At 40.8% G+C, this 23,834-nt stretch overlaps 1 protein-coding gene across 1 annotated transcript in view; it reads right to left on the bottom strand.

Moving 5' to 3' along the window:
* Positions 1-8,508: 8,508 nt before the first annotated feature.
* LOC134444597 (NACHT, LRR and PYD domains-containing protein 3-like) overlaps positions 8,509-23,834 on the bottom strand; it is a gene marked incomplete at its 3' end in the record, with an annotated part of 67,079 nt that continues 51,753 nt past the window's right edge. The window contains exon 13 of the mRNA XM_063193856.1: positions 8,509-8,656. Coding sequence (XP_063049926.1) covers positions 8,509-8,656 — 148 coding nt within the window. The remainder of the gene's footprint in view (positions 8,657-23,834) is intronic.

The raw sequence follows: 23,834 nt of genomic DNA, 5'->3' as shown, positions 1-23,834 counted from the left end.
TGAATCTTACTCTCCACCAGGCTTGTACGAAATTCCGAATGGAAAGAATTTCAATTCAAAATAATGCCATAATATGAACACTAGGTGGTGCCATTACCTTGAATTTCTTTGAATTTAATCTACACCACCCATTGAAAGAACATACAACATCACCACCTAGTGTTTGTATTATGGCATTATTTGAATTGAAATTCTTTCCATTCGGAATTTCGTACAAGCCTGCTCTCCATCATAGCTTGGTAATATGTGAGTGCTTTGTGATGTAAGGATGGCACATATATGATACAAACATTTCACAAACACCACATTGACGTCCAATGCAAACAAAAAATCCTGCCCGTGGAATAGTTGACGAACCATCAGCCACGTGTATTTTGAAGTATGTCATACTGTTGTCTACTCTTGCAAATAGACGGGGAGGAACGGTAGCCTACCATGCACCCCCCCCACAACAAAACGCCATATGATTTTTTTTGATCGTCAAGATGTCCTGAATAAGAATTTGAGTGGTAACAGTAATATAACTCACTCCCACTATACTTTTTCACATCATATTGTATATGACCCCAGAATGCTCAATGCATTCTAGTAGTACACTGCCAAGTCCTCTAGAGCCATGATTCAGTTGGTTATCATAGCTTATGATATACCATATGAAAGCTTGGAGTCTGCAGTATACATATATAAAACTGTATTTAGTGTAGCTTTTTGCATAGCAATGGTTGCTAGGCAAAGCATCTTCCTTAACAACCAGCATCAGTGACACAGTTCCTCTCTGATTACATTGCGCTATGATGTCTGGATCTAGACCACTTTTCCAAGGTTCAACATGACTTGTTTAAACCTCCAAGATGTCCTTAATAAGAATTTGAGTGGTAACAGTAATATAACTCATTCCTACTATACTCTTGTACATCATATTGTATATGACTCCAGTACGCTCTACACGTTTTAGTTCTATGTAGTAGTAAACTGCCAAGGCCTCTACAGCCATTTTGCAGTTGGTTATCATAGCTTGTTATGTACCATATGAAAGCTTGGAGTGTGTAGTTTATGAATATTACATATGTATAGTGTAGGCCTATCTATGACATTTGGGAAGATAGACTTGGTTTATGATATGATGTCTGAGAGCTCTGATTTTTTTCGATTCTTTAAATGACTCCCTTCCACAATGTTAGCCAATTATGATATATTAAAATATTGTAGTTTTTAAATTATTTAAAGGGTTTTGAGAATTAATTAGCGCATCATAATTAGGAATGGGATTTATCCGCCCTCCAAAACTGCTTTGAAATAACTGACTGTGATATTTTAAACAAGTTGCCATCAACAACCAAATAAACATTGAGGAGTATAAATATACAGTCACATCCTACATCACCAAATGCATAGACGACGTCACAGACACAAAAACAATAATCACTCGATAATCACTCCACAGACTGCTGAGGGCAAGAGACAAAGCCTTCAGAGCTGGGGATAAAGCGGGCCTGAAAACAGCTATGGCCAACTTGTCACAAGGCATTAGAAAGGCAAAGCAAGAATACACACAAGCAGAGATGCACGGAGCCTATGGAAGGACATCCAAGCTATCACTGACTACAAGCCATCACCTCGGAGCTGCAAAAACAACACATCCCTGCTGAACGACCTCAACAGCTTTTTCACACACTTCGAGGAACAAAACAAGACCCACCCACAGAATACCTGTGTCTACCTGTTGATAGCATGAAGAGGGCTCTCAGGATCAACCCACACAAAGCAACAGCCCCAGACAACATCCCTGGACGGATGCTGAAAGACTGTGCTGAGGAACTAAAGCATGTCTCCACTGACATCTTCAACACCTCACTACAACAAGCCATTGTCCCCTCCTGCTTCAAAGCCGTCACCATCATATCGGTACCAAAGAAGTCATCTCCATCCTGCTTCAACGATTGACTTCAGCTCAGCATTCAATACCATCATACCCCAACAGCTGATATGCGAACTGGACAATATGGACCTCAGCACCTCCCTCTGCAACTGGCTGCTAAACGTCCTGTGCCAGAGACCACAAGCAGTGCATGTTGGCAACAACACTTCGGACACCATCACGCTGAGCACAGGAGCTCCACTAGGGTGTGTGCTAAGCCCTTTACTCTTCACCCTGCTCACACACGACTGCAAAATATCCCACAGCACCAACCACCTGGTGAAGTTTGCAGATGACACAACCCTGACGGGTCTCATCACCAACATTGATGAGAAACACTACAGGACAGAGGTGGACCTCCTAGCCAAGTGGTGCAGTGACAACAACCTCCTACTGAATGTCAGCAAGACAAAGGAGATTGTTGTCAACTTCCAGAAAGGTCACCACCAACTCCTGCCACTGACCATCGATGGTGCTGCTATGGAGAGGGTGAGCAGCACAAAATTCCTTGAAGTACACATCAGCGAGGACCTCTCCTGAACCACCAACACTGCATCACTGGCCAAGAAAGCCCAGTAACGCCTCTACTTCCTGCGCAAACTGAGGCATGCCAGTGCCCCACCAGCCATAATGACCACCTTCTACAGAGGAACCATTGAGAGCATCATCACCAGCTGTATCACTGTAAAGTGCACTGTGGTGGTAGCAGTGAGAGTGAAATTGAAAGTGATTGGTCAAGCACAGACAGTGACAGTAGCAGTAAATGAACTTTCCGCCTTGGACTATACCTTTACCCAAGTGTTCAATTTGTGATTCAACCGGTTTCCTTCTATTGGGGTCTTGTGGTCTTGCGCACCAACTTGCATGGACTGTGACAGTGACACAGGCCGTACAGATTGCAACATTGTCAATAGTTCAAGTAGTTAGTGCTTACATCACATTAGGGTTTGGACATTTCCAAATTGTTAATATATTTCCTTTTAAGGTCTTTATGTAAGAATTGGTCATTTAAAGAATCAAGGGGAAAAGCTCTCAGCTCTCAGCTCTCAGACATCATACCACTAAACCAAGTATATTTTCCCAAATGTTATAAGTACACCAAAAATATGACAATGTTCATAAACTACATACTCCAATGTTTCATATTGTATATAACAAACTATGATAACCAACTGCAAAATGGCTGTAGAGGCCTTGGCAGTTTACTACTACATAGAACTAAAACGTATAGAGCGTACTGGGGTCATATACAATATGATGTACAAGAGTATAGTAGGAATGAGTTATATTACTGTTACCACTCAAATTCTTATTAAGGACATCTTGGAGGTTCAAACAAGTCATGTTGAACCTTGGAAAAGTGGTCTAGATCCAGACATCATAGCGCAATGTAATCACAGAGGAACTGTGTCACTGATGTTGGTTGCTAAGGAAGATGCTTTGCCTAGCAACCGTTGCTATGCAAAAAGCTACACCAAATACAGTTTAATATATGTATACTGCAGACTCCAAGCTTTCATATGGTATATCATAAGCTATGATAACCAACTGAATCATGGCTCTAAAGGATTTGGCAGTGTACTACTAGAATGCATTGAGCATTCTGGGGTCATATAGGCCTACAATATGATGTGAAAAGTATAGTGGGAGTGAGTTATATTACTGTTACCACTCAAATTCTTATTCAGGACATCTTGACGATCAAAAAAAATCATATGGCGTTTTGTTGTGGGGGGGGTGCATGGTAGGCTACCGTTCCTCCCCGACTAAAAATGTTTGTTTAGCAAGCAGTTGCGTATTTGTCTTAACAGTGCATTTACAATGCGATGAGGTGTGAAAATGCGCATGTTGGTAAATGTGTTTGTCGGTTGTCACGTACGGTAAAGGAAAAAGTTTGGCAGACGCAATTCATTTTCAGTTGCTACTCCTTACTTACTAGCACTCTGAGATGAGCAGTTGGGTTTACCCATTGGATTTTGTTTGGGCTAACTCTCATGTCCCTGCATGGCTTTCATTTCTTGCAGGACAAAAAAAACAGTTATTAAAGATGTCCTCTCATCATTACTTCATTAATACTGCTGTGTTCCCCATAGTTATTATTACCTTCGCCAGAAGGTTATGTTTTGCCCGCCGTGTATTTATTTATTTATTTATTTGTGAATATGTCTGTTTGTACTTCGTATAACTCAGTCAGAACTGAGCCAATTTTTATGAAATTTTGTGGGATGATTGGTCATGACCCAAGGAACAATCGATTAGTTTTTGGGAGTGATTGGGTCAAAGGTCAAGGTCAAAATGTTTGTTTGTACTTCGTATAACTCCGACAGAACTGAGCCGATTTTTTATGAAATTTTGTGTGATGATTGGTCATGACCCAAGGAACACTCGATTACTTTTTGGGAGTGATTGGGTCAAAGGTCAAGGTCAAGGTCACGAAAAGGTCAAAAACGTAAATTGAGACGATTTTTATGAAATTTAGTGAGATGATTGGTCATGACCCAAGGAACAATCAATTACTTTTTGGGAGTGATTGGGTCAAAGGTCAAAGGTCAAAGGTCAAGGTCATGAAAAGGTCAAAAACGTAAATTGAGCCGATTTTTATGAAATTTACTGGGATTGGTCATGACCCAAGGAACAATCGATTACTTTTTGGGAGTGATTGGGTCAAACACCAGCATTTGGACAATGTTATGCCCCACACTCTGAAGATGGCCAGAAAAAAACAAGTGGCGTAGGCGAAGGTCTGCGCTCTACCGAGTGCCCATTCTAGTTGATTGTGTTATGCGTTCAGTGTTTCCCATACATTGAGGAAACTATGGCGGCCCGCCATAGTTTACATTTGGCCGCCATAGTTTACGAAAATGTAAAAAAAAAATAAAAAAAAATTTAACTTTTTTTTTATTTTTTTAACGATATCCGTTTTTGTTAAAAACGATTTGAATTACGATTTTGAATTTCCTTCGCATTTTCCTCCTGGAGTAAATACATCCTATAGACTCTGTATTGGTTAGATAAGTAGTCCCACGGTAACACAGAATGAGGGGAAAGCATACCGTAAGGGTATTACAGTTGATTCATGTGTGCACACGTGTAACATCGGGTGAGTAACAGAACATGTGCGCAACGATGCGTTATGACACGCCTATATGCGAGGATCTTCGTCCAAATCGCTAGTCGCATGCATCATCGCTAACTGCGTTTACATCGCGTGCCGCGTGTAAGGTTAATGTTAGTTGTTGACATGTATGGAATTCACTTCAATTTGTGCTGTTTCTTGCTTCAGTTGTGGACAAAACGATTGGCCAAACTCACAATAGAAAGCCTTTGCTGTGCTACTGTCCCAGAGAGCTGGAAAAAAAAACCTTCATAGAAGAAGTCACACTTAACAGGGGTGTTAACCAATCCAATGAGTTCTCTCATTGCTTGCTCTCTCTCTCTCTCTCTCTCTCTCTCTCTCTCTCTCTCTCTCTCTCTCTCTCTCTCTCTCTCTCTCTCTCTCATAGTAGCCTACTATTTACCCATAACAAATGGTGAATTTCTGAGCCCTTTTTAATTTGTAGCCTATACCACTGAAGGCATGATAATGCTTCATCATATTTTAGAAATAGGGCCTATGTGCCTTTTATATACCAAATGTTTATCATTTTGAAATTGTTTCAGTTGTTTATGACTTGTGTATGACTGAAATTATCTCTGCATACTATCAGTGCTGCATTGCTTTGTAAAGATAGGCTATTCAACACACTTTAAAAACACACTGAAAAGATACGGCCATAGTAGCCTACTGAAAACATTTTGTTCATAATAATGGTGATTAATAAATGGTGGTCTTAAATTTCCATACTGACATCCTTGAATTTGACTTGGTAGATCACGGCAGACCATCAACTTCAAAAGTAGATCTTGGTTAAAAAAAGGTTGGGAACCCCTGCTATAGAGAGAACCACAAGTGCTTGAAAGACAGGGATCAAAAGCCTAGTCAAGTTGTTGTAGTTTACTTGGGTTTGGGAGCAATATAAAAAACCTTCAGAGAAGGGACAGTTGGGATGAGTTTACTAACATTCCCTAGGCTTTGTTTTACAGTTGTAATGAGTTTGGTGACAGACCTTCATTGACACAGCAGAGGAGACATCGGGCTGCATATAGAAATTAATGTGTAATGAATGTGAATATAGACATAAATGTGTAATATGTTGTTCAGCCCTTTTAATGGGAGGAATTTGGACAAAAAACTGTGACCCTGTGACCAGCACCTCATGTAAAATGTGTACGCCTACAGNTATGTGTGGGGGGGAAAAGGCATAGCCTACCCTCTAAGACCCTTTTTGTCTATGCGTTAACAATTTCACAGTGCTCTTAAATTCTTATCTCTGCTCCTATTTTGTTTTATTATTGTTTCCCAGACCCCTGCATGAGGGACGAATGAAACTGTGTTGTAAACAGAAATTATTCACTGTACTGCATTTTTTGACAATGACAATGTACTACTATTATACAAGTCATGGGTAAAATCTTATGTAGCCTTATTTCTCAAAATATAAATGGCTGAAATATAGGCCCAGGTCATTGTTTGTAGTCATTGTTTTGCCGTTTTGCATTTACGCTGCAAGAATACACCCCCCGGACAAAATAAACCCTGGCTGCCCCCATAGTTTCCAAAAATTCTGTGGGAAACACTGGCGTTGGTCCTGTTTAAAAAAACGCTCTAGTTGCTTTGTTTCAAGCCGATTTTGCAAGCTAGCAGGGTGGCTTGTGGACAAAAAAGAGGGCTTTCCGGGTTTCTCGTGGATATCCGTCTCTGATTGGCTCCCTCCTCCCGCTCTGCAGAGAGATCCTAAAGGTTATCGACTCGCCATTTCCACGGGTGGTACTGCACTATAGGGGTACCAACGGAGGCGTGCAGGCTCCGTTCTGGGCTATGCTCTCTCGACAGCGACCCCTGGCGAACTGCAGGCATGGATCGACTAGAGTGGGGAGGTTGTATGTAAACTGGCTGTGTGCTCTGTGTGTATCTGAGAGTAGCAACCAGATGATAGCTAGGCTAAGCTAGGTTTCGGTCCGCCAGGCGTTGCTTGGTTTGAAAACAAGCAGAAAAAAATACTCTACATATTTTTAGAAAAATGTGTCGTCATAAACCCATGTGGGCAACGCCTTCTTTCAATGTAACAACACAGACAGGCTTTCGTTATTCACTCGTGGCTATGCATTGTTTATGTCAATTGGGAAACACAGCCGGGCGAGTTGAAACACCACTAAGAAGCCTTGCATGTGAGTTCAACTTGGGGTGACCGTCAGATTTTCAAAAGGAGAAAAAACTGTTTTTTATTGGAAGTTGACGTGTAAAGGAGCAGCCGCCTTTTTTATCCAAATGTTACCAGATTCATCTAGATTGCATCTGATTCTAGTCACAAAAATCTAGATTAAAAAACAACAATCTATGCCCACCACTAGTAATCACAGACTTTTTGTCTCTTTACTTACCACAGTGACTGTAGTTTACAGCCTGGATGGCTGAGTACAGCAGATATCTGCTTCGCACCAGAGTCTCCCACTTTATTACTATCCAGATGCAGCTCTCTCAGGTGTGATGGGTTTGATGTCAGAGTTGAAGCCAGATCAGCACAGCCCTCTTCTCTTATACTGCAGGAGTTAAGCCTGGAGAGAGAGAGAGAAGGAGTGAAGATGCAAACCCCACTCAAGCACACTGCTCTACAAAGGCAAAGAGCAGTTACTATGCCTACACTTAAACTGAGAAAAATGCCTTGGTATTAGGTTGTATATTGTAGTTAATGCAAATTTGACCTACCAATGTCTCTAAATTGGGAAAATTTGAACATGTAAGGAAGAACATTTTCAGTCTAAACTCAATTTCGACAAAATATGTAGTTACAGCGCTTTGCCTTTGTAGGGCAGCACAATATCCCCCTATTACAAGTGAATACCTTTTAAACATTTGAATACCAAACACACACACACACACACACACACACACACACACACACACACACACACACACACACACACACACACACACACACACACACACACACACACACACACACACACACACACACACACACACACGAGAGAGAGAGGGAGAGAGAGAGAACGAGAATAAGTCTATCAGTATCAGAACCAGGGCTTGACATTAACTTTTTTACCCCGAGTCAATAGCCATTCAGCTATTCCACTAGCCACTCTTGTTTTTTTTTCTTCTATTTATCATGATAGTGTATGTCTAACCTCAGGATATGAGGCACTAAAGCAAGATGATTGTATACTGTAGCTTTCTACATGGAAGTAAAAGCGAATAGAAACTGAGTTACTGAGCTTTTTCTTGAAGTCAAATCTTGAACTGAGAATATAGGCTACTTTGATGCATATGTCATAACAAGGAATAAGCTGCCAGCCAAATTGCCTTGTGACATTGGAAGTATTACTAGCCACAGCCAAGGTTTACCAGCATTTGGTCTGTTGCCAGGGGGAAAGGTCAAGCCCTGATCAGAACCTGACTGTTTCTCATGTTAGCTGTCATCACACACTTGTTGTCTATTTACTTACCACAGTGTCTGTAGTTTACAGTCTGGATTCCTGAGTAGAGTAGAGATCTGCTTCACACCAGAGTCTCCCAGTTCATTACTATACAGATGCAGCTCTGTCAGGTGTGATGAGGGTTTTGATGCCAGAGCTGAAGCCAGAGCAGCACAACCTTCTTCTGTTACACTGCAGTTGTCAAGCCTAGTGAGGGAGAGAGAGAGAGAGAGAGAGAGAGAGAGAGAGAGAGAGAGAGAGAGAGAGAGAGAGAGAGAGAGAGTAGAACACGGTAACACAGATAAACATGCATGTTCACACACACACACACAAACACACACCATAGGAAGCAAATCTTAATAATAATCTGACCACTATTTTGACATACAAGAGCATCTTGTTATGGGGATGCACTTTCAGGGATACAGGAAATGTGATATTTTCCTGATGAGCATGCTACCTATTTAACTGCTGATATTGAGCAGTATTTCGCAAGCCATCTTGCCCTTCTTTTACTTAGTCCACTGATGTTAAATCCAGTCTATGCACATGGCTGAGACTGACGAAGACATGCATAATGAGAACACATTCATGGCAACATCTGTTTGAGGATAATATTTATTTTTTTGTGCAATAAGAGTCCTGATTAGTCCAAAGGCGAAGCCCTTACGAAAATCAATCATGGTTTTACTGTAGTAACCGTGGTTTTACCATAGTATGCTATGGTTACTCTAAGTACTCTGAACCAGGGCTCCGAACCGGTTCAAGGAACGAAAACGAAAACCGAAAACAAACAAATTTTTATGGAATTTTACAAGGAACGGAAACGGAAACGAAAACGAAATGGTCTTCAAGTGTTCCGGAACAAAAACGTTATTCTGAAATCCACAAACCGGTTAATAACGTTTTTTTTTTTGTTCTCTATATTTCATACAAGTGCACGATTTTGTTTGAGGAGTAACCATGGCGACGAGCAGTCTTTTAGTTCGGAGCAGTGTTGCCAGATTGGGCGGGTGCCCGCCCAATTGGGCTACTTGGGATGAGCGTCGGCGGGCAAAAACGGGAAAATTTGGCTATTTGGCGGGTTTTTAAGCCGTTTTGGGCCCATAGAAGTCAATGTAATTTGTTGAATTTGGGCGGAATTTAGCGCATTTTGGCGGTTTTTGAGAACCTTTTGGGCGGGATTTGGTCAGACACATCTGGCAACACTGCTACTGAGGTGTATGAGGGGAAACATGCATAGGCCTACAGCAACAGCATTTTGCTTCACCTGAGCTCTTGCCGCCGATTGATAAAATATTGAGGAGCATTGGCCAATCAGAGTGCGACTGTGCATTGTATGGAGAAACTTCCTGGGTAAATTTAGGATGTGCTTCTCCTCAGAGAATTTGATAGGAAACTAGAACTAAACTGTCTCTGTTCTCCTGGCTTTCTCGTAGTGATTGGAAGTTGACTCTAATAAACCCGCCCTAAAGTTTTTGACCACCAATATCAAATAAGTTTTTATAAGAGAAATGACACTTTACCCGCGCTGTTCTTCAGTCTCATTCACGGACAGTACAGAGTTTTATATTGACACCATGGAGAGCAAAAGAGAACATGTCTTGAGATCGGTGTTGGGATTCCTACAGGGACAGAGTATTTGGACCATACAGTCTAAGATTTGCAAAGGAATTGGATAGGCGATTTGATGAACCTAATTCGCAGAGTGCTCTCGAGAGGCAACTGGTGGGTAAGTCATGTTTAGCTTACTACTTGTAATGGCACCGCCGAGTGCCTCGATGTTCAATGCGGTTATGGCAAATTATGTTGTGGTAAAGTTACTGAAGTGCTTTTGTTGTGCGCAGCGTATCCTACTGTCGGTTGTAGAGAAGAGAGGTGAGAGCTGGTGTTTTATGTGCTGTTATCAAGGACGTCTTATTTATCTGTTGTTGTGGTCAATGCGGGATACTCATGAACGGCGTGACGTTTTCCATGTGCGTTACGCCCATTTATGGGGGAAAACAACCCATGCAAGTCAATTGGTGATGTTGGGGTTTAATAAACGTAAGATACGGACCTGTAGACTATCGTTGTTCACGCACAACATGCCGAAAACGTGTTGTGTTGCCGGCTGTTCAAATAATATAGCCAAACAGCCGTGGCTGAAGCATGGAATGTGTTCATTTAGGCTAGCCGATTTAGCATGTAAGTCAATGAGACATTCGGTTTGTTTTCACCCATAAAGGGGCGTAACGCAAATTTAAGAGCAAAGTACCCGGATGGTCGTTCATGAGTATAAAGTCATTCGTGGCAGATGGACAGACGCTAGCTGACGTTAGCTGGCCCGCTCAATGTTTCGATGGTTTCCTCAGTATTGCACAATATTTCCTGGCTGTCATCACGAATAACAGTAGGTCGCGTGTGACAACAAGCAGGGATAGAGAAAGACAGCGCATTTGTTGTTTAAGTTATTATTCTCTTCTGTCGTGCAGAGGGCTGGGCTGATGGGATGGACTACGTGGAAACTCTTACTATTTTGTGACGCTTGTCTGTTAGGCAACAAAAGGTCTCCGGTTTTGTGGTGATGGATTTGCACTGGAATGGTTGGTAGCCGATATCTGAGAGCATATCCGAGGTTTCAGACTATGCAACCTGTCCCTTCTCTAGAACTAGTGACCCCTTGCATCGTGCACATTTTGCAGATTTTTTTGTGGAGCAAACTGTGTCCCTTTTACTTACACGTTTCACTTGCTGCAAACCTCATCATGGCCTATTAAATAGAGCTAGGCAAGAACTGAAATCCATGCCTATCGACACCTCTTATTATGCTGACGTTTACCTGCGCTATTCCAGAGATTTTTTTAGGAACTCTCTCTGGCTATTTTTTTTAAACTCTCTCTGGCTGTATTGTGCCTCCCTAATCAACATCCACCCACCGCTACTGGGCTGGCATAGGCTACTTTTGATAAGAATTATAGGCATCCGGTTAAATCTGCCAGGATGGATAGCCCATCTGAGTGTTTTTGGGTGTGTTATTATTTTTGAGAATAGCTGTGTAAATCAAGGGGAAATAATGAGTACTTCTATTCTAAGATAAAGTCCACGAAAATAGACTTAATATGGCCGTTAAACACTGCAGGAACGTTAAGAACGAACGTTATTTTTCGTTCCGAACCGGTTCAGGAACGATATTTTTGTGGGGGAACGATTGCAGGAACGAAAACGTTAAATTGAAACTTGCCTGAACCGTTCGGAACGGAACGTTTGAAAAATAATTTCGTTTTCAAGCCCTGCTCTGAACCAACCATAGTATTACGATGGCTTCTCCATGTTTTTTGTGTTTTTTTGTTTGTTTATTTGTTTTGTTTTTTTTTTTGGGGGGGGGGGGGGGTATCCATGAAAAGCGTGGTTCCTGACTAACCATGGATCATGGTAATTCATGGTTTTCAGCATGGTTTTGACAATGGTTTAAAGTTTTATTGGGGTGTGTTTGTTAAAGGAATGTTCTGGTGTAAAATGAAAAGCTTTACCATCGAATGGTCATGCCACAAACGTAATGTGTCTAGTGATGAGTCATTCTGGGAAGTACCGCATTGAAAATAAATGGGGTTTTATTTCTGCTAAGTTAGAATTAAACTGGTGAGTTAACACCAAAACGTGGCATGGAAATCTACAGGGTATATTGAAGAGTGAAGGGTGGGTCACCAGGTCAACAAACAAGAACAGCTGACAGCAAAGCATCAAGGATATCTGGGCTTCCATAACTTCCATGTACTGTTTCTGCCATTGACTTCAATGTTAAACACATCATGGCATTATTAAGACAGAGAGACAACCAACCAAGTATTGAACGTCGCATGATATGTAGATAGTACCAAATTTCAATTGATTTGATGTGACCTGAATTTTGCTGAAGAAACATGTGATTTTATCACAATATTCTAATGATGCAAATTCCCCAATTCATGGATTTTTTTGAGCTGGAAGCCCAAAATATGCAAAACAATTGAATGATTGGAATAGTTAAAAAAACTGGACCATGAATCTATAATCCATGACAGTTTAACATTATTGATGGAATTATGGAAATAAATCAACTTTTTCATGCTATTCTAATAAAGTGGCCTGGAGCTGTAGTTTTTTGGCGAATTCATCTACCCCCTTCACCTCATTGCTCTATTGCTTTGAGGGAATAGACCTGTCCTCTTTTTGTCTCTCTCATTGCATAATGAAGGAAAGACAACCGAACACTAACAGCGAAAAAAGAGCACTTCTGAAAGTTTGAGGGAAATATATATGTTTTTTGCATGTACACAACATGTGATCCCACTTTTTTCAAAGCTGACGGCTCCAAGTAGCATGTGCGCGCTAGTTGCATTCTGCCCCCTTTTCATTGACGTGACGTCACTCGGTCGGCTATTTTTTGTTGTAATTTTTATAATCAATGTGCAAGTTTCGAGGGTGGCAACAGCCAAAATATTGATTAATGGGTTGTCAGGGGGTTATATAAGCAAAAATAAAGTTGCCCCTCGTTAACACCGACGAACTGACAAGATATGAGGCTGGGCCCAGCACACCCTCTTTACTTTTTGAAACTTTGCATTCAGACCACCCATAGTCGTTTGCTTTGACACTTTATCCCTCTCCTTTACTTCATTTACTTCACCTATAACACCATCCTCTGTACCTCCCCAATAGGTTGCTTATATTTCTCTTTTTTTTTTTTTGGTCAGTCCCACCAGGAAATCGCGGGCATTTTCTCAAAAAATCGCGGTCGGATGGTGCACGAGGATTTCCAGAAAATCGCGATAAAAGTTGCGGAGCTTCTTACTGTGTTGTTGCGATTTTGTTGCGGCATGAAGTGAAAGGTGCGATTTTTGTTGCGATTTTTAATGTGTTTCCCCACGCTTGAAAGTAAAGAACACTGCCACATTCCAGTCCTCTGGTGTTTTTATATTATTTCCATTTTTATATTATAATTTTGGTCCTTAAGCAAAGCAGGGAAGCGGCCAGGGCGAGTTTTTAGCCAGAATGCCGTGAAGAGTTCCATCTCTTTCATGCTGCCATTACGAGACCCTTCATTACAATGCTGTTTATGGCCGTTTGGCTCTGTTTTAAATGTCATCACCGTTTCTAATTGTAAGCATACAAACTTCGTATCATGTCGATATCCATTCCTGACTTAAACAGTGGATAGGCCTACATAATTAACTAGAAGTAGGCGGGCTGAATTGGGCATGTCCACCCAGTTGAAGAGGGTAGGCTACGTGGTGACAGGAACTCTTGTGACTGAAATCCTGGTTAATGTGAGTCGTCTGCTACACATAGCCTGCCTGAGTGTGTCGGCGTTTAATTTTCAAGCTTGTCAAAAGCAACACAAATAAAAGCAGAGGGAGGGGTCGCTTTCGAAAGAAGGCATAGGCCTATAGGTTTTTTTTTGTTGTTCTCCCGCGCCGTCAGCCGGCTTTAAATTAACGGCTGATGATCATCATTCAATGTAACGAGGATGGAGTTCACAGATTTCCTGTTGTGAAGGGTGCTTGCTGAATAATGTTCAGAAATTATATTAATTTTGGTGCTCTTGTGAATATAAAAGACGACGAGATTGTTATCTAGGCTATAAAACACCACGTCGCCTGCAGAACGGAGGTCTCAGCTGTCAATCAATACTGTCAATCGCACAAGGAAGAGAGAAGGAGAGGGAGAGACAGAAAGTAGTTTTCCAACTTACTCCCACAGCTTTCCAACGTGTCTGCTCTGGTTTTATTCATGTTCAGTGTTTCTTGCCCGTTTGACCGCGCCAGGTTAAACGAAAGTGATTTGACGACACGGTCTCCGCGGTCACCAAGTGCTCTTATCCAGCCATAGCCCAATTTGCGCGAAAGAGATTACTATATCGGCCAGGCACGCACGCAGCATTCACAATGAAGGATGGAAATTACTCCTTTGTTGTGGACAAGGCATTTGCGCATCTCAATTCGGAGGGAAAATGTGGGTCATTTCACGTGAAATCAGACGCTTTGGGACCCGACCGACCCGGATTTCAATCATACTTGGTGTGCCTTTTTAGTAGCAAGGTAGCACCCCAGAACTGCATTGGTTTGAATCTGACACTAATATTAAGGGAGAAACAGACTAGGAAAGGTTCACATGTGAGGGTAGGACACTATACATTCAGCCTTGAATATATCAGTCAGTGTTAGTCACAAAAAGATGCCTGTGGTATTGTTTGAAAGCTCTTTTCTGGCTCTACATATTACACAATCAGCTTGGAATACAACAACTCTCAGAATATGAATTATGATAAATTGAAAAATTAAAAATTGAATATCTAAAAAAACTATATTTTAAAATGGCCAGTTCCTTGTCCAAACGTAGCCGGCAATGTCATTAGCAACACCTCAAATGCTGGTGTTCGGTTCTTTATTCATTTCAGAGAGAATTTGACTCACAAATATGGCATCATACAGACCACTTACTAATAATATGGTAATACCATAGTAGCATCACATGACAAAACAAAAACAAAAAAAATGGTCAGTTTCCATGGTCCCAGGTTTCAGAAACTAAGGCAGATGTCCATTTATACATACCAAATGATGATATGTGAATGTTTGAACATTCCTTCTCTGTGTACCTGTGTCATCTTCCCTTTACCGTACTTTAAAGAGATAATCAATGGCTACACTTTCATTTTGTACTCTACCAGTGCATTTGAAGCAGGAGCTGTGTCTTTTGTAGATAATGTATAAGTACGTCCCATTGCAGTTAGGTTCCACTACCAGAAGCACATCCTGATGATCCATGACAAGTCTATCTGGTCTGAAGGGAAAAGTGAAGGATGGAGATGGTCCATGAGGATGCAGGAAGTTCAGTTTCACCTCTCCAGTGCTCAGCAGCATACATTCCTCAACACATGCTAGCCACCAGTTGCCATCATATACAGCTACAACATACCCTTTTATGCTTGAAAATGTAACACATTCCTTTACTGAGCTCACTCTTTCAACTCCTTCTCTGAATGCGGAAAATGGCCTAATGTCCATTGACAATGGGCAGAAGCTGTGTAGTTTTTGAGTACCTGGAATAGTTCTTGCAGATTCCAACCTCTTCAACAGGTTCTCTTTCCTGGTGAACCAGTAGCCCAGCCCCCTGGGCGTCAACACATAGCTTCTGGTTCACCAGGAAACAGGTTCTCAGCTTCATGATGGTGCATCTCTCTCAAGAACATCCATTGCCAGTTTGCCACAACAGAGATGTACCATCATGAAGCTGAGAACCTGTTGAAAAGGTTGGAATCTGCAATAACTATTGCAGGTACTCAAAAACTACACAGCTTCTGCCCATTGTCAATGGACACAGTGGAAGTTAGGCCATTTTCAGCATTCAGAGAAGGCAGAGTTGAAAGAGTGAGCTCAGTAAAGGAATGTGTTACATTTTCAAGCATCAAAGGGTATGTTGTAGCTGTATATGATGGCAACTGGTGGCTAGCATGTGTTGAGGAATGTATGCCGAGCACTGGAGAGGTGAAACTGAACTTCTTGCATCCTCATGGACCATCTCCATCCTTCACTTTTCCCTTCAGACCAGATAGACTTGTCATGGATCATCAGGATGTGCTTCTGGTAGTGGAACCTATAACTGCAACGGGACGTACTTATACATTATCTACAAAAGACACAGCTGCTGCTTCAAATGCACTGGTAGAGTACAAAATGAGAGTGTAGCCATTGATCATCTCTTTAAAGTACGGTAAAGGGAAGATGACACAGGTACACAGAGAAGGCATGTTCAAACATTCACATATCATCATTTGGTGTGTATAAATTGACATCTGCCTTAGTTTCTGAAACCTGGGACCATGGAAACTGACCATTTTTGTTTTGTTTTTGTTTTGTCATGTGATGCTACTATGGTATTACCATATTATTAGTAAGTGGTCTGTATGATGCCATATTTGTGAGTCAAATTCTCTCTGAAATGAATAAAGAACCGAACACCAGCATTTGAGGTGTTGCTAATGACATTGCCGGCTACGTTTGGACAAGGAACTGGCCATTTTAAAATATAGTTTTTTTAGATAATCAATTTTTAATTTTTCAATTTATCATAATTCATATTCTGAGAGTTGTTGTATTCCAAGCTGATTGTGTAATATGTAGAGCCAGAAAAGAGCTTTCAAACAATACCACAGGCATCTTTTTGTGACTAACACTGACTGATATATTCAAGGCTGAATGTATAGTGTCCTACCCTCACATGTGAACCTTTCCTAGTCTGTTTCTCCCTTAATATTAGTGTCAGATTCAAACCAATGCAGTTCTGGGGTGCTACCTTGCTACTAAAAAGGCACACCAAGTATGATTGAAATCCGGGTCGGTCGGGTCCCAAAGCGTCTGATTTCACGTGAAATGACCCTGTTGCCTTCTGTATGCGCACAAGTCAAACACCAAAGTGGTCCAGCAGATGGACCGCTTTAGAAAAAAGAAAACATCTTGTTGTAGGAGCCCTATACTTGGCGTAATGTAGGCCTAGACGACTGTCATGAAGGGTTAATTATATATTTATGTAGGCCTAGCACATTTTAAAAATGTAGGCCTATTGGTTATGCCAGACTAGTCATACATTTTCCCTCCTGTGACCATGCGAGCAGACGCGCAATGAGAACATGGCGTCCTACATTCGTATTTATTAGTTTTTTTCCCCTCACCGACAACTTGTACATGCATAGTAAAGTGCTGCGACTGATTGCTAGGTTACTTTTTATTGTATTTTTTATTGAATTATCCTTTTTGAAAGGAAGTTTGTCGACGTCAGTGAAGTCAGCGCAACATGGATTGGTTCAAAGTGTTCAAAGTTGCGGGAAATCGCGGTGATTGGTTTAAGTTGCGCTCTCGCGCAGAATTCGCGGGAATTCATTGAAGTTGCGAAAAACGACGCGATCGCAACATCGCGATTTCCTGGGGGGACTGATTTGTGCCTGCTGGCATGCAGAAGAAAGGGAAGGCCTTACAAATAAAAATTATAAAAAAAAGTAATTGCCATTTATTTTCTGTAACACTTTCTATACTCCTGTGTAGTCTAAAGACATTAACTACTAAAATGATTCTACAATTTGCTTTGTGCATAGTGCTGCAGTGAAAAAAAAATCACCCTTGTTGGGACAGCTGGGACGGGCCATGACGATCGATATTAGAAAACAAACTGATGAAAAAATAACAGTCATTGTCGTCTGACAGAAACTAAAACTCCTTTGCCAGCATGTGGTAATGTCCACTGTCATCATCAGTTGACATGTTGCTAGGCGACGGGGAAGCTGTGCTTAGCTGGAAGTTTTTAAAAATAATTTCATCTATGTATATATTCAATCAATGCAGTACATATTTAGTGTTTCAAAGGCAATAGACTTACAGTGGAAACAGCGCCCTCTACAGGTTGGACTTATGTAGACATTTTCAGAATCCTTAACACAGCCATTATTTCACAGCAGTTTTTGGGAGTAGGTCTGAAGAAACGTGCCGTCTGCCTACTTTGTGTTTGTTTGTGGTGTGCGCGGATGAAAATTGTAAGTATTACCTGCGTGGTTTCCAGTTATAGCGATGCTGTAGATGTTAGTAGTTGTGTTTCAACCGAACTGGAGTAATTTTATGTGTCCAAATTAGCTGCTAAAGTTAGCTACTACAATTGTTTTTTGCACATGCTTTCTGTTGAAAATGTCTTACTGTTATCACTGGGTGACGAGGACGTCCATTTGAAGACATACAACTTAAATCTCAAGGTGACTTAATTAAAGACAATGGCTCAATTGCAGGTATTTTAATACATATTTTATTGAGGCTGTTTATGAGTTAGGCAATCATGTCAAGAAACATTACACCAGTGGTTCCCAACCTATGGGTCGGGACCCACCTTATGGGTCGCCAAAGATCCACAGGGGGTCGCGGAGTCCTCTTGTTTTTAAGGGGTTTCATTTTAAATATATATATCCCATGTTGAATAAAAGACAAATCATTTAACTAATAAATGCATAGAAGCAGCAAATTGTAAGTGCTACATTAAACATTTATTCTATATTTGACCAAAGACGAATTGAGGAATAAAATAACTAAAATTAGTTTTCGTAGGAAACTCCTCCTCGTGCGGGCGTTCGCGTGGTTGGGTCACCAAAGCTTACAATAGTAAAAACATGGGTCCCTTAAGAAAAAGGTTGGGAACCACTGCATTACACTATGCCTGTAGATAGCCTACATACAGTACAGTACACATGTTTTAGTTTGAATATCACTGATGATGATGATGATGATATCACTTTAAGCACAAATTAACAAGTTCTAAAAGCTTGCCATATAAGTTATTTGTTTATTGTTTTTATCTGTATACATGTATTCTTGTGTTTTTTATGGATTTTCTATATTATTTTATATTATTGTATTTTTTTTTTTTTACTTTATGTTTAATATTCTATCAGGGACAGCAGATGAAAACCAGCCTTAAATGGCAACATATATGTTTTAATTGTACATGGTCCCAATGTACTGAATTGAATTGAACATTTGTTGGACCTTTCACTTGTCCTCCCAGCATTCATTTACAATGAATCACTGTTGTTACATAGTGGATAGCAATAATAATGGGTTACACTGTCTGGGCCCTATTAGGAAGAACATTCCAGTTTGTATGTTTACTGATGTCTGTTGTTGGAAGCAAAAAAGTGTATAGCCAAAACCGTTTCTCCGCCTTCATGTGGACTCACTGGATTTACTATTGTTTCCTGCTGTATCATCCACGGAAGGATACAGCTGAGAGGGGGAGGTGCTTAATTGCCATTGAGGGGCATTTGTCCATTTAATTTTTTTAATACCCGAGGGTGGGCTTTATCGACGTTATGATGAGGTCAAGGAAGTGTTGGGAGGCTTGTGATGAGGCCGAGGGAGAATTTGTTCAAAAAGCTTGAGAACCACTAATCTAAGGCTTTGTGAGAAAGTAGATTAACCACTGTGCTTGGTTCGTTGCTATGGGCACCACTTCCTACCTTCAAACAACAATGTTTGCAGGCAGATCATTTTGCTAGATTTTATTTCAACAATTCTGTGATTCTGGGGTCATTCCTTGCTAGGCTATGATTTGTTTAGTTGTCTGCCATTTCGATTGCAATTTACGTTCATTCATAGGCTATTTAAAGTTGTGACATTTCGGCGAGCCTTGCCGGTGATCTTGCTGCATGGCCTTGCTGTCTCTGTGGAAAAAACGTGGTTGCCGTTATATCCCTTATCTTCTGCGTATGAATAGCTATTTGCCTATGTTAGACTGTCTTAAAAAGGCTACAGGATGGTGGCCGTCGAGGTGTGTTAACTGCCAAGCCAAGTGCACCAGAGTCCATTGACCAACCTTAAACGCGTCTCTCTCGCAAGCGGGCATGCGCCTAACTTAGTTGTGCATTGAATCTTCATTTGGAATGCTGAAGGTATATCTTCCGCATGATTTCTACAGGGTTTTCACTTAAATATTGTGAGCATTCCAAACTAATATTGCATGCACAACTAATTAGACGCACACACACACACACGACTTCATAGGTGTCCCGTTATTGTGGGAAAATAGACACCTGCTCAGCCAATCAGAAGACATTCTTTCTATTTACCAGGTGATAAGCACTATTATGTAAAAGAAAACAACAAGAACTTTCAAATTATACACCTGAATACAATAGTACAATCAATGTCATTAAACATGGCAAATCCAGAGATTTCACTGTCAATAGCAAGTGACATATGAGGTCCATGAGTTTTGTCTTTGTAGTGTCCAGCCTGACTGCACACTATCAGCAACTAAGAACCGGAATCATGTTGAAAACACCACCAATAAACATAGGCTACTTGAAAACCTCTCATGTACCTTACATTTTGAAATCATTAACCTGAGTGTCTCGACTCTGCAGCGTGAATCCTCCAGTAGAGCACAGAGCTGCTTCACTCCTGAGTCTCCTGGTGTCATCCAATTCAGGTCCAGCTCTGTCAGGAGTAAGGGGTTTCTATCCAGAAGTGAAGTCAGATACTCACAGGCTTCCACTGCCGCATCACTCTTCAACAGTCTGCAAATAAAATGAAAAGAATTAATATTCTTCAATATTGATATCTTTGATGTTTTGTTGTTGATTCATACACTACCACTGAAAAGTTTAGGGTACCCCCCCTCCTTGCAGCAAACCCACCACAAATTAGATCTACAAGGCCATTAGACAGTTGAAGGGCGGAAAAGTGACTGGCCCAAACAATATCCCTGCAGAGGCACTGACAGCAGATGTGGAAATCACAACTAACCTACTTCAACCACTCTTCAAGGAAGTTTGGGAAGAAGACCAGATACCAACAGAATGGAAGGAAAGATACCTCATCAAGTCACCAAAGAAAGGAGACCTCAGCAACTGTAATAACTATTGAGAGATAATACTGCTGTCTATTCCAAGCAAAGTGTTTTACAGAATCATCTTAAATAAAATCAAAGACTCAATAGATACACAGCTTCTTGACCAACAGGCCGGCTTCAGAAAATAATGATCTTGCACAGACCAAATCGCTACACTCAGAATCATTGTAGAGCAGTCAGTGGAGTGGAATGCACCCTTATACAACAACTTTGGCGATTATAAGAAGGCATTCGACAGCGTGGACAGAGGGACCCTGTGGAAACTACTTAGGCACTATGGAATTCCAAGGAAGATTACCAACATCATCTAACGAATAGTAGTTCATGGACAAGAACAACACCTCACAGAAGCCTTCCAGGTTAGAAAAGGGGTTAGACAGGGATGCTTGTTGTCACCTACTCTGTTCCTGCTGGTAATGGACTGGGCGATGAAGACCTCAACAGCAGAACGATGAAATGGGATACAGTGGACTCTATGGAAACAGCTGGACGACATGGACTTTTCTGACGATCTTGCATTACTTTCCCACACTCACCAGCAAATGCAAGATAAGACCACTGGTGTAGCTGAGAACTCAGTAAAGGCTGGCCTTAACATCCACAGACGACAGATGAAGACCCTGAGAATCAACTCCAGCAATCAAGCACCTATCCACCGAGGAGAAGGAGAAGCACTGGAAAAAGTGAATCATTTCACATATCTCGGCAGCAACATTGACAAAGACATGGAGGCACAGATGTCGATGTAAAAATGAGAATAGGCAAGGCAAGAGCAGCTTTCAACCAGCTGAGGAACATTTGGAAGTGCAAGATATGCCCATCAACACCAAGACCAGACTCTTCAACTCCAATGTGAAGTCAGTTTTACTGTTGAAATTTGAAATCTGGAGAATCACATTGGCAATCACCACAAAGACCCAGACATTCATCAACAACTGACTGAGATATGTTCTTCGCATCCCCTGGCCAGAAACCATCAGCAATGAAGAGCTCTGGCGCCGAACAGGTCAACAACCACTAGATGAAGAATGTTGGAGATGGACTGGCCTCTGCAAAAGCCAACCTCCAACACCACTAGGCAAGCCCTCACATGACATCCACAAGGAAAGAGGAGACAATAAACACATGCCGTCGTGATCTACAGGCAGACTACAATAGGGAAGGCTACACTTGGGAACAACCGAACAGACTTGCACAGGACAGAGATGCCTGAAGAAACCTTGTCGGTGGACAATACCCCAGTAGGTAAATACAGTACACTTTCCCCCACCATACTTTTTCTTGCAATTTGGCTTATCTTATTATGGCTCAATTTTAGTTCTAGTTAAAAATCATTGTATCGTGACATTGCTTTTTGGAATTAATGCATATAACAAACAAGCAATTTGATATTGATCAAAGGAAATATGGAATGTATTCATAGAGAATACATGTTCTCTACAAGTCTTCTGTTGTCCAGTCTTGCACTTTAACCCTATCGCGCCGGATGCATCATCTATGATGCATCAAATTCAAAGCCCTCTCCACGCTGACACAAAAAAAAATCCATCTCAAAAACATCCTGCGTGTCATTTCCAAACGTCCTGCAGTACGCGGAAACCGCCACAAGAGAGCAGCGGTCAACAACAAGTTGATCACAGCTCGGCGAAAAATGCAAAAATGGAGTAGAAGCGGTTTCCCTGACCGACGCTGAGATATCGACAAATTGCAAAAGGTTTGTGTACAAATTTCCGAAATATAACTCCACATCCTTTAATTTGAACACTTGCTTTGTGCAATTAATCAAGGAAGAGTTTATATTTTTACACCGTGTTGCAGAGAGATCGTGCTAAAACTGATGAGACATATAAGCACCATCCGGCGGTGGCAGGAAGTCAGCCATCAATGCATTTGCTCCATAGGGAAACTTACAAAGCATACCACGACGATCGTTTAACAAAACACACAAGTTGTTTTACTTCAAGACAAAGATATTGCCTTAAGAAACACGTTTTACTTGCGATTTTGAAAATGTAATGCTAAATGTTGAAATTATGATCTCGTAAAAAATGCATTGAAGTGAATGGAGAAATGGTCCAATTGTAGTAATGGACCCATATATTCAAATTACACATAAAAAATGAATAATGATCTATATTACACTCATAAATAGGTTGTTAAGCATTCGATCAGCTATGTTTTTACATAGATTTTAAAAAATTACCCAACCAGGCTGTGGGAAATGTAAAATATGGTCCTGCTAAAACAAGGATAGGCTTAAAAAAATGGCAGGATCTCACTAAATATTTAAAGATAATCCTCAAATTAAATTGTCTGACAACTTTTTTAAATTAAAAAAAAGATGCAAATGCATTAAAAGTATTTTTTCAATGGTCATGAAATTGGAATTTTCATTCCCTTTAAAGCCTGATGCATCATATATGATGCATCAAATATCTCAGTGACCTTAACAAAATTTTGATTTTTTTTTTTTACATTTCTTATAAGGGACCAATATTGAAGCAAATTCCAAAAAAATATAATTTTCTCTCATTGCTTTCATGGTTCAGGTTTCACAGGGTTAAATGTCTGTATGAGCACTGTCTATGTCCATACTGTCTTATGTCCATGTATAAGTACTGTCTACGTCTATACTGTCTATGTCCTTACCTAGATTAGTCTATGTCTGTATGGGAAAGCAAGAAATGTAATTTCAAATTCTTTGTATGACCAGTGCATGTAAAGAAATTGACAATAAAACCTACTTGACTTGACTTGACTTGACATTACAATACATTGCATTTAGCATTTTTCAGATCTATGGCCAGAATGGAGTAAAATCTATACTAAACATTTGACTACCACCCTTAAAGGACCAGTTTGGTCAATTTCAATGTGCTGTTGTATTGCTCACTCTACCCTGGACTTGTCAGTACCCGGTGATGCCACATTTTTCGGCTAAGCCCTTTCCGAGATATGAGCTATTGTAATGTGGGCA

The sequence above is a fragment of the Engraulis encrasicolus genome, unplaced genomic scaffold, assembly GCF_034702125.1.
Source record: "Engraulis encrasicolus isolate BLACKSEA-1 unplaced genomic scaffold, IST_EnEncr_1.0 scaffold_61_np1212, whole genome shotgun sequence".
Taxonomy (NCBI): Eukaryota; Metazoa; Chordata; class Actinopteri; order Clupeiformes; family Engraulidae; genus Engraulis; species Engraulis encrasicolus.
Note: the sequence above shows the minus strand (reverse complement) of the source record. Positions and strands in the feature narration are given on the sequence as shown.